The following is a 15,676-nucleotide window of genomic DNA, read 5'->3' as shown; positions in this document are numbered from 1 at the left end:
TGCTGTACCCTTTTTCCCTCATTCTTTCGTTTTACAACTGCGTACATGAAGCCTAACCTGATAAGCATCTCGTTCAATCTGAGCAAGTTGTTAGATTCAAGTTCGCATAGTATCACTGACGCTCAAATTTTAAAATCACTGTATTATTCGAGCAACTCAAAAAGATCTGAGCCTCAGTGATTTATCAGAAATAAATTATTTATAAAAAAAAGAGCATGAAATTAATCAGGTAAAGAATATCGTTTATTACATTGAAAATAAGAGGGTCTATATACTATTCGAATTGAGGGGTTTGATGTGAGGATAAGGTATTAGATGAGTTGATTTGGGTGATAGGATAATAGATCCAATCTATTATCCTGAACATGCCATGATACGGATCGTAACTGAATCCTGTTTCATGTCAAAGTTTATGATCTGATGTGATCGGTGCTTGAACTGCTTGTTTCTACGCATTTGGAGATCCGGTTTAGAAATGATACATCACTCAGCATTAGAATACAAGTGTTGATCGCTTAGAGGTTGAGTTCCGTACAATGCAGAAAATTAGGGGCATTAGACAGAGCTAAAATCTACATTGTGGAATTTGAGGCTTTACAGACTAAAATTCACGGAAAAAAAAGAATAAAAAAACAGTAATGTCAACTTGATAAAGGTATATTTTATTATCAAACTGACAGGTGTAAAGTAAACTGAAGTCTCTCTACTGGCCAGGTAGATGATCCTTCTTATATACTATAACAATGGATAAAAGTTCTATTAATTAGATTGACAAATAAGTCAACTCAGATCAACTAATGTCTAATCATGCTAAAAGACAACTCCAGCAAGCTAATCATGATTTAGCTCTGTCTGGATGAATAATTAGACTCTCATCCGAAGTACCCTGATCTATCCTTTCCATAAGGATAATTAATATCGATCTAGTAGCATGTGTCCGATAGGTACAGTCTTCTTAGTCTATATTAATAGTACATATCTGAGTGTATATCGCTAAGCATACATCTTTAGCATGTATCTGGATATATGGCATGTCTATAGCATATCGTATGCATGTCTATAGCATGTCTCATATATAGTACAAGTCTGTAGTACATAAAGTATCTGTAGCTAGTATCACGGATATAAGCATGTGTCTTATAGCGTGGATCATGAAGTGCACATCTGAAGCAACAAGCTCATATTGCATTAATCTTGGTGCCTATCCAGATATGGTAAACATCCGTAGTCAATGTCGGAATACAAGTATAAGTCTATAGTGCCATCCATGTCCGTGGTGCCATCTATAGCCTATATCTTATATAGTATGAATCTTATAGTACTAGCGTATCTGAAGTCCATATCTTCTCATGATCATAGTATAAATCGATATCGTACATCTAATCCAGTGTACATACAGTTTATATCTAAATCTGGTAACTGGATGAACTGTCGGAATGCAGATCATAGTGGATGTATTCCACATTTGCCCCCACCAGTTTCAACGCATGTTGACTAATTCAAAGAATTATGTAAACGATCAATGACCTGTATTTCGCATTCGCTGACAAAGATATAACGCAATGTGATAGTCTAAAGGTGCTACTGCAATTTGCATGTTGCCCTGATATATCCCATGACAAACATCACTTTACTGTTCTGCAACGTTGAGTCTCTTAGAGCCTCTCAAACGCTTGTCAGAATCATCACGCTTACGCTTTGATTTGGAGGAAGCAGTGTCACTATTTAGTGCCTGTCTTCTCTTCTCAAGCAGCTCATATTCCTTGATCTTTGCCCAGTACTTACGAATGGTTTGAGGGTTGTTGAACGATGCAGCAGTTTCCCAGGAGTTGGCAGCTTCTCCAAATGTCTTCCATTTTACCAAATACTCTCTATTGTGTTCAGGACCACGATGCGCTCTGATCTCGTCAACCTCATATACTTCTTGTTCGATGATAGACTCGTCGATTGCTACCAGCTTCAATTCAGATGGCACATAGTCGCGATGTAATAGTTCATTCATATCGTCTTTCAACACATATGTAGATCTTTTCTTTTGAACAACTTGATAGGGTCCATCATAAGCGGCCTCAAGTTTGCTTTCTCTATGCGGAAGTCTTACCATAACCCAATCACCAACTTTGAAGTGTGTAATCTTGTGATGCTTATTGAATCGCGTTGCTTGCTCCTCAATAATGCGTTGTGTTCTTTGGTTAATAGCTGGAAAGACAACCTGGTTCATAATCTCTGCCTTCTTGCGTAGCTCACCGAGAGTCATTGGCTTCTTTGGTAAGTTGTCCTTGATCTTAGGATCATCGTAGTCTACGAATCTGTTCAATGGTCTAGCAAACATCAATTGAAAAGGTGCACTCTCAGTGCGATACCTAATTTTTGTGTTTATAGCCAGTTGAGTTCCAGGTAGAACCGAGTCCCAGTCATAGATGTGTTCACTGACCATCTTACGAAGTGCATTAAGAATATTTTTAACACCTGATTCGGATGCACCATTGCCCCTAGCGTGGAAAGCCGTAGAGTATCTTTGATTGATGCCAAGTGCTTTACCGATCTCGCTCATCAAAGCACTCTTGAATTCACGTCCATTATCAGATTGTAGTATTTGTACTACGCCAAAGTCTCCAAAGATGGTAGTCAGAGCTCTAGCGACAGTATCAGTTTGTTTGTTGGGCAATGCACGAGTTATAATAAATCTGGTGCAAATGTCGTATACAACTAATATATATATATTGCCATTGTTGGTTGGAGTTAACGGACCAAGAAAGTCAATGCCTATGTGATCAAATGGACCATACGCTACAACGTTTCTCAGTTCATGGTAACCCTTTTGAACTACATTGTGTCTTGCACATTCCATACATGATTGACAAATTGCCTTTGCATCATCATATAGACCTGTCCAATGAATACCTTCTTCATGTAGTTTCTTGACAATACTAGCGGCACCAAAGTGTCCAAATTCATGAGTTTCACGAAGCAGTTGGTCTCTCTCATTGTCAGGTGGTGCAATGTAAGCAACGCTTTCATAATTGCCCTCCTTGATCTTCATAGCAAGTACATTCAAGTGCTTGTCTTTATTATAGACTACTTTGTTCTTGGTTAGATAATGCTTTGTTTGCTTATTGTTGCCAATGAATCGTTTCTTGGAGCCTTTGCTTCTCATGATATTCTTTTGTAATTTAGCAATTTTCTTATCACTGTCTCCCGCCAGCTCTGTATGATCTTCTAAAGGTTCATACAAGCGACTAAGTTTGTCAGGTAAGATGTTGTCTAAGCCCTTGATATGAGTGAATTGCAGTTGGGGATACTCGTTTAAAATCTCCATGTAATTTTGAATGACTCTAGTAGGACATTTACATGTGTAGATATAAATCAGAGCTCGATGATCTGTCATAACCTCAATCTCAGGATGCCCGTACAATAAGGGTCGCAAACGAACTAAACCGAATAACACGGCATACAGTTCTCGTCTCAGGACAGGCCAGTTCTGTTGGGATTTGGTCAGAGATTTGCTCAACATCGCCACATAGACTGTGCGTCCTTGATCGTCGCGCTGCGTCAAAATGACTGCAACTGCATATAAGCTAGCATCACATTCAAGATAAAATTTCTTATTCATGTCTGGTGCAGTCAGTAAAGCTTCAGATAACAAGACCTTCTTGATAATCTCAAGTCGTTTGGTGTGCTCCTCAGTCCATTTGCTACCAGCATCTGGATCATTTCGTAGAGCATCAATAGGCGCCATCAGTTTTGACAGATTTGGGATGTGTGGTCTCAAATATGAAATAACACCAGCTAGTTGTTTAACCTGTTTGGCAGATTTGCATGGACCCCAATGATCAATGTCAGAGAGACGTCGCATGTCAACCTTGGAAACATGAGGACCAACTACAAAGCCTAGCAAGTAGATACTAGATCGAAACCAGGAGCACTTTTCAACACCAATCTTTAAGTTGGCATGTGTCAAGCGTCTCAGCACCTCCTTAATCAATTCGCAATGACTGGATAAGGATGAAGATACGAGGCATAGGTCGTCCACATAGACCTCCACGTTGGGCATATCAGAAAACAAAATGTTCATGACAGAGCTAAAGACAGATGTGATTGGGCGCAACCCGAAACAGCAGCCTAACCATCTATACGATTTCCCTCTAAAATTGAACAAAAGCACATTTCTTGATATGTCAGAAATTCTAAATGAAAAATATGCGTTTTTCAGATCGATTTTCGAAAATATTGTCCCCTTCTGCTTGATCCGGGTGAAGATATCCTGTATATTTGGTATCTCAAATTGGTTTGTATTGTTGGGCATATGCTGGTTGATCCTCCGCACATCCATACAAACTCGAGTTTTGGTGGGTTTGCCATCATTGTCCTTCTTTGATACTGCAATGAGAGGGCTGTTGAATAAGCCGTTAGGTCTACACTGTTCTACAATTCCTGCATCCAGCCATTCATTCAATTGCTTTTCGATTTCGGGCATTGCATGATGTGCGATCGGATATTGCTTGACGTAGTAATCAACATTCTCCTTGATTGGTATAGTGATCTCAGATTCAGGCACGTTACAAAATGTTCCAGGCTTGATTCTCTGATTCTCATCAATATCATCTTGGATGTTGCTCATATACTTATTCTCCTCAACTTGGGATTCAAAGATTGATGCGGTTTCTGGATCAATAGAATGTTTAGTATCAAAATTGACATTTTCGAAATCGATGCTTTCAAGAAGCTCTGATTTCTCTTCCTCTGTAAGATGCCCAATATCAGCAAACTTGTGAGCAACGCCAGTTAGCCCAATTCTAAGTCGACTCAATGTGTCTACACCCAGTAGCACATCAAAATCGCCTAGGTCCTGAATAAAATTGGATAGCTCAAACGAGTGATCAAATGCAATGTCATTAAGATATCTTATCTTGATAGCTGGTGTTTTACCCAATCTCTTTACTGAATGACTCAGAAAGTTCAAATTGCCTTCAACAGAAATAATATCTTGGGAAGTGAATAGTAATTTATTGTGAAAAATGTTTTTATTTAAGAAGGTGGAATCTGATCCCGTATCTACTTTCGCGATCAAACGGACTGGTTTTCCTTCTTTGCTCTCTAAAATAATAGGAGTCAGTAACTGAAATGGATTGAAACTTTCAGGTACATTTTTCACATTAGACTTACAGTTGAGCGAGGCATCCTCTGCTTCAATCTCGTCCAAGCAAGCATCTATTTCCTCCATGGTGACATCTCCAACAGCATCACCAATGTCAGAATCAGTGCTACTTTCCATGGTAACATCGTTGGTCTCAGAACCAGAACCAGACTTGTTGTCCTTGCGAACAGTGGTTGTTTGTACAGTATGCACACCAATGTTCTTCCTTGATTCTCTCTCCTTCTTCCAGTCGTAGAACTCTTGACAACGATGACCGTAAGCACGGGGCTTACCACAAAAGTTGCAGGTTTTGGGATCAGAGGATGAGGAATTCATAGAATACGGAGCAGCAGTAGTAGCCCGGTTAGGCTTGTTGTCAGAGCCAAAGTGCTTCAATCTTGACTTACAGTCAATGGTGTTGTGGTTGGCATTGCTCCCGCCATGCTTCGCACAGAAATACCCAGTGGCAGATACCCTTGCCATCTTTGTTCTCGAACCAGAACCACCAGAACCACCCTTACACTTACCTCTGATGTCGACCTCAACATCATCATCACCACGATTTTGCTCGTCAACAAGGAACAAAGGCAACACACACTCATAGATCTCGTTGATAGTCCATTTGTGGTTGGAACCATGCTTGACGGACATTTGGTTGACCATCATTTGCTGATTCTTGCGTAACAGCGTGAACTGATAGAACTTGGCTAACATGTTGCTGTTAGGAGGGAAGCCACAATCCTTGACGTACTTCATGAACTTATTCGTATAGTCCTGTAGAGTATCTTTGTTCTTCATGCGCATGCTGAAGAGTTTGGCCATGGATTCCTCAGAGTTGATGGGAGCACCAAAATGTTTGCGGAACAATGCCTTGGCTTGATCCCAATCATTGCATGCCAGAAGATCATTCTTGGTCCATGATTCGAAGTCAAATGGCAGTGAAACAGGCACGTAGCGTTTCCAAACCAAATTTACTTCATTACCGGATGCTCTGATGACGTTCTCAAAAGCACTGAAGAAATGATCGACTGTGGTGAATCTTGGATGGTCAGGCCAATGCTTAGCTTGTCCTACCACCTGGAAACGGGGGATCTCATTGAGATTGACAGGTCTTGCTTTGGAATCAGCCCTCTTAGTAATCGCATTGACTTGCTTGCTGAGCCATTCGATAGACGCAGATGCTTCATCAGCCGCCAAGCGTTCTTCCTCAGTGTAAGTATCACCAGCGTTACGATGGATCTGATCCAAGCGAGCCTGAGCAGTGTCAATCTTCTTGAGAAGATGATCAACTGCAGAAAGTTGAGCGTGCTCATCCACTTGCATAGATGAGTCATAAGGAGAAGAAACACGGATAGAGTCTTGAGCAATATCCTCTTGAGTGTTTTCGGTAGCGTTGTATTGGTTGTGAGACATGATAAAAATAGTTTTTAAAGTAGAATAATAAAATGTAGAGTATAAGATAAAGTGTAAAAGTGATAACCTTTGAGTTGAAAAAAATGTGGAATTTGAGGCTTTACAGACTAAAATTCACGGAAAAAAAAGAATAAAAAAACAGTAATGTCAACTTGATAAAGGTATATTTTATTATCAAACTGACAGGTGTAAAGTAAACTGAAGTCTCTCTACTGGCCAGGTAGATGATCCTTCTTATATACTATAACAATGGATAAAAGTTCTATTAATTAGATTGACAAATAAGTCAACTCAGATCAACTAATGTCTAATCATGCTAAAAGACAACTCCAGCAAGCTAATCATGATTTAGCTCTGTCTGGATGAATAATTAGACTCTCATCCGAAGTACCCTGATCTATCCTTTCCATAAGGATAATTAATATCGATCTAGTAGCATGTGTCCGATAGGTACAGTCTTCTTAGTCTATATTAATAGTACATATCTGAGTGTATATCGCTAAGCATACATCTTTAGCATGTATCTGGATATATGGCATGTCTATAGCATATCGTATGCATGTCTATAGCATGTCTCATATATAGTACAAGTCTGTAGTACATAAAGTATCTGTAGCTAGTATCACGGATATAAGCATGTGTCTTATAGCGTGGATCATGAAGTGCACATCTGAAGCAACAAGCTCATATTGCATTAATCTTGGTGCCTATCCAGATATGGTAAACATCCGTAGTCAATGTCGGAATACAAGTATAAGTCTATAGTGCCATCCATGTCCGTGGTGCCATCTATAGCCTATATCTTATATAGTATGAATCTTATAGTACTAGCGTATCTGAAGTCCATATCTTCTCATGATCATAGTATAAATCGATATCGTACATCTAATCCAGTGTACATACAGTTTATATCTAAATCTGGTAACTGGATGAACTGTCGGAATGCAGATCATAGTGGATGTATTCCACATACATAATTTTTTGGCAGCACAATATACTACTCCTTATTTTTAGGCCAAATTCTGTCCAAATTTAGCCATTTTGAAGCACGAATAACTCATGCTACAAAGCGTTCTGTGCGCTTGGAATAGCACCAAACGACTCTCCTTTGATACGCCTTACTTACTGATGCCTTATCTCAATTTTTTTTTGCGTCAATGCAAATCCATGAAAATCCTCATATTTTTCATGTGTACTAGCAAGGGAAAGTTTTTGAAAATCAAACGATCGCGGTTTTCACCTCAAAAATGAAGATTTTTCTTATGATACATATTAGATCAAATGGATCGTAAAGGTGGAATGCAACACTGGAAAATCTTTCTATAAGACTTTTATATGCTAAATTTTGACATATCCATAGAAAACCTGTTTTCATACCTTTACGAATTGCTGGTTATTTTCAGTCTAAAAACTGAATGTAACTAGCATCATTCGATGTACCATCATTGACTCTTTATAAATGCAATAGAAAGTAAACTATAGCAACGACAATTTTCATAGTCAAAACTGGCAAAAACGTTTCAAGAATGTCAAATCAAGTCAAATTTGAACACGAAAATGACAATTGCACAAATCCAAATTTGAATGCCGCGACGACAGCTGCTACGGCAGAAGACTGAGATTAAATCTACTTGCCGTGACGTCCGATAGGGCGCCCTCTCATTTTTCCATACGGTACCTCTTTTTTTCCATTTTTGCAAAACGCGTTTATTATCAAACCATGTTGGTTTTGGAACCATATTGATTGAAAATAACACTCTAGCTTCTGATTACACGGTCTTTTACAGTCAGAAGGAATTGACACAGTTTTTTTTAAAGTGGAATATATTAGGTACCATTCGATGATAACGAGTACTGGAAGGCGTGGAATGAACATTAATTGAATTTGTCTATTAGGTTTTGATAATTTTTTGTCTGTTTGACGTGGGTGCTGGTGCCATTACTTCTTTGGTCTCTATCTTTGGCGACTGCTTCTTTAGTCTTTGTCTGGTCTCTTCTGGTGTCGCTCGTTCTTCGATTTTTCTATGGCGTTGGTGTTGTTGCTACTGGTGTTATTGCTGGTGATGTTACTGCTGGTGTTACTGCTAGTGTTACTGCTAGTGTTACTGCTAGTGTTGCTTCTGGTGTTGCTGCTGCTAGTCTGGTCTTTCTTGGTCTGCTCTCTCTGTTTTATGCTTGTTCTCTGGTCTACCCGTGGCTGTGGTAAGTGGTAAGTATCGTTTTTTCTTGTGGTTGCAATGATATAAAGCTTCTCTGGACGTTTGTATTATTGCTTTCTTTCTCGTGATAATGCATTTTATCATGGTATTTGTTTTGTTGCGTTTTTCTTTTTCTTTTGTTGGTTTTATTGCCTCCGTGGCTTCATATGAAACAACATTATTAGTCATTATGTTCTATGGCAAACTTATAATACCACTGTTGCTTTTGCAGTTGTGCGTGTTTGCGTTGCTTTACATACGACTATTACCATACATGTTGCTAATGTATGTTGTATTTTTGTTGCAACAACAACGAGCTGTTCTGAACATCTCTAACGTAGTATTTGTTCTGCTTTTTTTTTGACTCATTGCGAGTACCCCATTTTTGTCTATATACTACTATAATCCTATAGTAGTACGTTCTTTTCTTCTTTCTTTTATTCTTATTATGTTTCTTTTGAAGCATATCTTTTTTACGTTGTGTGGATGTGCCTATCCCTGAAGCTCAACAAGACTTTATCCGAGGCTAGGAGGTAGATAGGCCGCCTCCACTTGGTTATCGCTACTTACTTTAGTGATGATTGAGGGTCTCAGTGCCTGAATTTAAAGCTAGGTGGTGTAAGTAAGGCACGCTCTAGCACCTGGGGGGAATTTGATGATAGTAACAGCTATATTGCTATATAGCGGCGCTTAAAATTTTGCCTCACATCAAAACAGGGGGAAACCCTCGCAAATTTTTTTTAGGTCAGCGGAGTTTTCAAGCAATATGATTGGCTCAGAGGTCGAAGTAACGAAGGGTTACAACTAGTTGATTTCCTATTGATCTGTCAATTATCATGATTTTGTAATTGTAATAAAAGGATATCTAAATAGATACGATTTAAGTTCTTTTTATTTCAAAGATAAGATACAAGTGCAATCATTCGATCTGGCATCTATCACACAGCTTTATGCGAGGAATATTCTTTAATATTATATTCACTATGCGAGGAAAATCATATAGGTACAGTAGGACACTCGGGACTAAATCCTCCCAATGAACTATGTATGATACCTATTGTAAGATGCTAATGTGAAGTGATGACGAGCCATGGATGGATGGATTAGATGTTGGGAGACGTTGTATATTGAAAACCGTTTGGTACGATTTTTTTGGCAAAGGGTTTGAAGCGTGCTGCAAATTTCAGCAAAAGGGGGAGGGGGGGGGATTGCTTTTTCATGCCACATGTTGATGCTAGAGACTTGATGTCAGAACAATCATATGCTTACTCTGAGACGTTTGTAAACATATGAACGAATTTTCAGTCGCTACTACATTGGTTGTTAAATAATTAGGCGAGCAAAGTCTAAAGTAGCCAATATCATATAAAAAAAACACTCGGTGTTTTGACACTAGTATCGGTACAGCTGTTAATACAGCCAGGCTTTTTGTCTATTGACTAAATTTTTCTTCCCTGTGTTTGCTTTATAAAAAAAAACATTGTTTGGGCACCTGCGATGTTCTGTTGTAAAAATCGATTTTTGAACCCCCCAGATTGAAGTTTACAGTAGAGTGGCACCATTCGCTACGTATTTATACTCTGTACAAACTTACTATGTACTGAGCGCAATATTTACTATTGAACAGAATACATTTCAGCAATCGAAGTTCCAACACTTTTGGACCTTCCAATACCGAGTTTTTATACTGATGCTAGAGCTTTGGAAGTAGCATTTTCCTAAGCTATGCTAATTTTAAAACTTGCAAATTTTGAGCAGATGCTGCTAGTAAAAGTTCTTGAGTTTATATGTAAGTGCTAGGTGCAAGTGTAGTGAAAGTTGTAGAGGGGCTTTGTTTGACTATGACGGGTTTATGAGAGCGATGTCGATGAGTAATAACGTGAGATAAGTAATTGATCAATGTTCTTCAAACTGTCATTGATTCCTGCAATAAGGTTTCGGAAACACTTTTCATCATGACTATCAAAAGTAGCACATTTCTCGCTTACTAAGTAAACACTCCGAGGGAAAAAATCGATAATCTTGAAATGCATGTGCCTGAATAAATGAGCATTGCTTTCTCTCTCTTGCTTTACACACCCAACCTACACAATGAGTACAACAATATTCGAGGCAGCCGCCGAGGGCAACTTGGACTACTTGAAAAAGAACATCAAGCTTGTGAATGATAAAAATGAACGCGGCTGGACGCCTTTGCATTTTGCAGCACGTTTTGGACAATTGGAGGCAGCCAAGTTTCTCAAAGACAGTAAAGCAGACTTGTCTATTGTGAATGGAGAGGGTAAAACTGCAGCACAGGTAGCTAGCTTCTGGGGAAACGATCAAATTACAAAGCTTTTGACAGTTGTTGCATCACCTGCTCCTGGGAGCTCAGCACAAGGGCTTGCAGCAGGTTCTCCTTTTCCTGATAATTACACTGCGGTCTTTGCCGGAAATCCTCTCAACAGGTAAGGAGATGCACAACGCGAATAATTGAGAGCGAAACTGAGCATGCATCTTGCGAAATACCATTATTAGGTTCGGCTGGAATCGTGATAAGCCAGAATTTCTTGCTAGACTTGCCCGTTCACCAAAGGCAAAATACATCATCTTGAATAGATTGAAGGCATTGTATGACTCTGATGGAAATTTGCATTATGTTGGATATGATCAAGTGTCGTCTGTCGTGGATCGAGTTTATACCGAGAACGAGTTGGTCCCAAACAACACTGACATTATCTTGGTTTTCATGGGCATTGATGAGAGCCAAGGTCAAGGCGAGGATGGAGAGTTTATTTGGGCCCTTGACTTGACACCAGAAGGCGTCAACGAGGAGGAATACAGCAAATTAGTGAGAGGTTTGAGAGATTGAAGCATAAAATACTTTGGGACAATGCTAATAATGCTTTTTTTTTTTTTTTTTTTTTTTTTTTTTTTTTTTTTTTGCTACAGGTTTTGAAGCGCAGGATCTCGAGTTCTCACCTACTCTTCCACGTGCATTTGTGATGGAAAAGTCAGTTAGTGCCATCATTGCACAAGCAGCTGCTATGGGTAAAACGAAACGACGAGCCACACCTTTGCCATCACAACTAACTACTCGGTGATATAGTTGATTGGAATGCCAGAACCAAATTCTGTTCAGCCTGTGGCAAACGCACGACTTCTCAAGAAGCTGGTTATAAACGTAATTGTCCAGCGCTGGTTGGTCAAGAGAATGGGGAAAAGTGCATTAGCCACACCGGCATCCAAAACTTCGCCTATCCTAGAACAGGTAGTTTATTGCTTTGCAAGTTGGAGAGTTATTTTTAAACATGAGCATTTGCCTTGGTAGATGCTGTGGTTATTGTCTGTATCGTTCATCCCAATGGCGACAAGATTTTATTGGGTCGCCAAAAGAGATGGCCCAACAAGATGTTCTCTTGCATTTCAGGTACAATGATATACTCAAATGAGAAGCTGAAGAAGCAGTGCAGCTAAACATATATTAGGCTTTGTTGAAGCGGCGGAAACTCTCGAGGAAGCTGTACGCCGTGAGGCATTTGAAGAAACAGGCGTAATTGTTGATCGTGTGGCCTATCACAGTAGTCAGCCTTGGGTAAACAAATGCCAAGCAAAACAGTTTGACAAAACGAGTACTGATATATACTATGCATTAGCCATTCCCCAACTCGCTCATGCTTGGATTTATTGCTGAAGCTGTGTCTACGGACATCCATTTCCGTGATGATGAATTGGAAGCTGCTGAATGGTTTACTCGCTCGGAGGTGATTGCAGCCGTAAAGGGTGATAAGAGCTCTACATTTTCCATGGCACCCAAGGGATCACTTGCATCTACGCTGGTACATGCTTGGATCAATGACAAGAAGTGGCAGCAGCCTACGCCAACCACTAATGCAAAGATGTAATAAAAGTACTTGCTTTGCTCGGGGCGGGGTTACGTATCAATTTAGTATTACATGAGGGTCATCCGTGTGTGTGTGTGTGTGTGTGTTTGCTGTATTCTGGTATAAATAAAGTTTCTTCTGTTCGCGTATAGCTTAGCTTTTTCTTTTCCTTTACTTTATTTTTTTTTACAAACAAAATCAACCAAATGTCTTATCAACCTCCACCACCATCTTACGGAGCTCCTCCTCCCGCTGGTCAAAGACCTCCACAACAGCAATATCAACAACAAGGTTACCAACAACAAGGCTACGGCCAACAAGGTCAAGCACAGCAAAACTATGGTGGTAAGTAGACATTCTAGCATGGTACTTTTCGAGGTCAGGTATCTAACAAGGCGCTCGATAGCCCCTCCTCCCCCTGCTGGGCCTCCACCAGGCGTTGATCAACAGCTTTATTCATGGTTCAAAGCAGTGGGTAAGTAATTTAGGCTTTGGTTTTTAAAGCATATTTGGTAAAATCCGAAATCCGAAGAGTACTCATAATTATATCATCATGAATCTAGACACTGATGGCTCTGGTCAACTTTCTGCTGATGAACTTCAAAAGGCCTTGATTAACGGTGATTGGAGTCCTTTCAACATTGAAACTGTTCGCTTGATGGTTAACATGTTCGATACGGGTAAGTTTTTATATAGACAAGATGGCTGCCAAGAGCGATATGCTTAGACATGGTTCAATAGATAACAGTGGCACCATCAACTTTAACGAGTTTGCCGGCTTATGGAAATATATCGAGGATTGGAAGAGATGCTTCCAAGCATTTGATGCTGATCGTTCTGGCAGTATCAACCAAGCTGAAATGGGCAACGCCTTGAGATCATTTGGTTTCAATGTTTCACCCAAGTTTATAAGTACTTTGATTCAAAAGTTCGATCGTTATGGTAAAGTATCTTTCAGTAGAAGCCTTCCTCCTATATCTAACGTGCAATATTAACAGCCACCATTAAAAATACAGGAAAGGGCGATGTCTCCTTTGACAATTTCGTGCAAGCATGCGTTACAATGAAGACCTTGACCGACTCTTTCAGACAATTTGATACTGACGGTGATGGTTGGGTTCAAATCAACTATGAACAGGTAATTTTAATGCAACTTGTGTAGGTAATACGAAGCTAATATTTCTTGCAGTTCTTGGATCTGGTCGTTCGTCAACGTGCTTAATCAACATATTACCCCCATCCACTCTACTCAATCACCGTAAATAAAAATTTGAATATCTCTTAGCTAGTACAAATTGTCAGTTAGAATGACCGCAACAAAGACAGCCTCTCGAGAGAGAAGCTGTTTCCGAGTGTATTCTAGACACTGGTAGATACTCTCAATTTCTGATGTGCTGTCTACTCCATGAAGAGTGAATTGTATACCACAACGACATATTTCATTGACAGACTCCAGGTATGTAATAAAACATGAACCAAATAGAGAAAACATGAATGATGTCCAAGTTGCGTAGCATGTGAGTATAGAGGCGGGCATCAGCTTAGCAGCATAGCATGATATAGAGACCTCTAAACAAAACGAAACAGGTCCTAAAATGGTGGTTTAATGATGACAAGCCTGTGCACTCGTGAATATCTGTAAATCAAATTTGGTTGTAGCTAATTTTAACATGTTTATAAATAAGGCTCATTTGTTTTTACTTTCTTTTCCTTTTCTCTTACACTCTTTTACTATTGAAACCTGCAAGTGATATGGAAGTAGTACAAGTTCAACCGAGAGATTCTTATTTACATAATATTTACGTACCTACTAAAGGTACCGTCATACGATGGTCTTTTACGACAAAGAAGAACAACATTGCATTCGGCTTGTTTCGTCGCAAAGAAAGGGAGCCTTTGCCAAACTCATCCGAGATCGTATTCAGGGCTCAGCAGCAACTGCAAAAGCGACAGATGTCTTTTCCCTCAGACGTGGGAGCAAATAGAAACAATAGTCAAGGTAAAAAAAAGAGGGAAAAGTGGGGAACCAGATAATAGAGCGTAAATTAAATTGAACTCAAAATTTACAGAATCCACATCCACAGTAGGGGATGATGATATCGAATCCAATTACATTCATTCCTCGAATCAGTCTATCCACAGTCAAAACAACTCTTCGCATCACAGCACTAGGCCCCGCTCCAAGTCTGTGGCAACCATCAAGCTAAAAGACAGTGGCATGGATGAGATCATTCCTATACAGCATGCTCAGTCGTCTGACCAGAAGGTGGAAGGAACTTTTTGTGGTGGATGAACCAGGAAACTATGTATTGGTATTCGGTAAGCAGTGGATTGCTTGGAACATTTAGTGGAAGGCTGATGCATCCCAGACAATACCTTTTCAAGGAACACTCCAAGAAGTTGACATATTCTGTGGCGTTGGGCAATCCTGAGGATGTCAAGGTGCCCGTAAACGAGATGTCAGGCTGGCTGTTGAAAAAGAAGCGAAAGAGAATGCAGGGCTGGGCTAAACGCTGGTTTACACTGTCTCCCACAGGTGTGCTCTCCTACTCTACATCGCAAAACAGTGTCACCCGAGGCTCAATTCAGATTCTTGTATCCACCATATCCTACAATCCTAATTTGCGCCAAATCAACATTGATTCGGGTACCATGCTCTATCATCTCAAGACATTGACCGAGTCAGACTACGATTTATGGCAATCCGCATTGACCGAGACTCGTAGAAAGAATGGCGAATACGACGATTCCCCTATACCTCAAATCGAGCACAGCAAGAGCATTGTTAGTGTTGCTGCCAGCAAGCGCCATTCCAGTCGCTATGGAGAGAACAAGAAGATTAGAGCCGAGATTGAGCAGGGCCTGGAAACATCTAGTTTGCATCAACAAAATACTCTGTTTTTAGCCAAGATTATTGAGGAACTCGAGCAAGTTTTGATCAGGAATGATTTGCAGTCAATTCAGCCACTAATGGAGAAACTGGATCATCAGAAACTGCAAATGGTAGCAGACGCAAATGAGCAAATTTCTCAGTGGAAGAATGTGCAAAACTACTTTGCTTCCAG

At 39.9% G+C, this 15,676-nt stretch overlaps 5 protein-coding genes across 5 annotated transcripts; 4 read left to right on the top strand and 1 right to left on the bottom strand.

Annotated features, from left to right (window-relative positions):
* Positions 1–1,630: 1,630 nt before the first annotated feature.
* Positions 1,631–6,550, bottom strand: ATC70_003755 (uncharacterized protein; the record flags this gene model as incomplete). The annotated part of the gene is made up of 1 exon (XM_064823110.1): positions 1,631–6,550. One exon carries the CDS (start codon positions 6,548–6,550, stop codon positions 1,631–1,633), a length of 4,920 nt encoding a protein of 1,639 aa, XP_064678885.1.
* Positions 6,551–10,839: 4,289 nt separating this feature from the next.
* ATC70_003754 (uncharacterized protein) lies at positions 10,840–12,632 on the top strand (the record flags this gene model as incomplete). Its single annotated transcript, XM_064823109.1, has 7 exons — positions 10,840–11,195; positions 11,266–11,585; positions 11,680–11,778; positions 11,837–11,998; positions 12,059–12,157; positions 12,216–12,322; positions 12,384–12,632. The coding sequence occupies 7 exons, from the start codon at positions 10,840–10,842 to the stop codon at positions 12,630–12,632; spliced, it is 1,392 nt and encodes a 463-aa protein (XP_064678884.1).
* Positions 12,633–12,817: 185 nt separating this feature from the next.
* Positions 12,818–13,833, top strand: ATC70_003753 (uncharacterized protein; the record flags this gene model as incomplete). Its single annotated transcript, XM_064823108.1, has 6 exons — positions 12,818–12,956; positions 13,018–13,086; positions 13,175–13,291; positions 13,353–13,553; positions 13,610–13,749; positions 13,801–13,833. The coding sequence occupies 6 exons, from the start codon at positions 12,818–12,820 to the stop codon at positions 13,831–13,833; spliced, it is 699 nt and encodes a 232-aa protein (XP_064678883.1).
* Positions 13,834–14,363: 530 nt separating this feature from the next.
* ATC70_003752 (uncharacterized protein) lies at positions 14,364–14,904 on the top strand (the record flags this gene model as incomplete). The annotated part of the gene is made up of 2 exons (XM_064823107.1): positions 14,364–14,610; positions 14,681–14,904. 2 exons carry the CDS (start codon positions 14,364–14,366, stop codon positions 14,902–14,904), a joined length of 471 nt encoding a protein of 156 aa, XP_064678882.1.
* A 65-nt stretch (positions 14,905–14,969) lies between these two features.
* Positions 14,970–15,631, top strand: ATC70_003751 (uncharacterized protein; the record flags this gene model as incomplete). Its single annotated transcript, XM_064823106.1, has 2 exons — positions 14,970–15,486; positions 15,567–15,631. The coding sequence occupies 2 exons, from the start codon at positions 14,970–14,972 to the stop codon at positions 15,629–15,631; spliced, it is 582 nt and encodes a 193-aa protein (XP_064678881.1).
* Positions 15,632–15,676: the final 45 nt, after the last annotated feature.

Source organism: Mucor velutinosus (genome assembly GCF_035048745.1).
Source record: "Mucor velutinosus strain NIH1002 chromosome Unknown tig00000259, whole genome shotgun sequence".
Lineage (NCBI taxonomy): Eukaryota > Fungi > Mucoromycota > Mucoromycetes > Mucorales > Mucoraceae > Mucor > Mucor velutinosus.
Note: the sequence above shows the minus strand (reverse complement) of the source record. Positions and strands in the feature narration are given on the sequence as shown.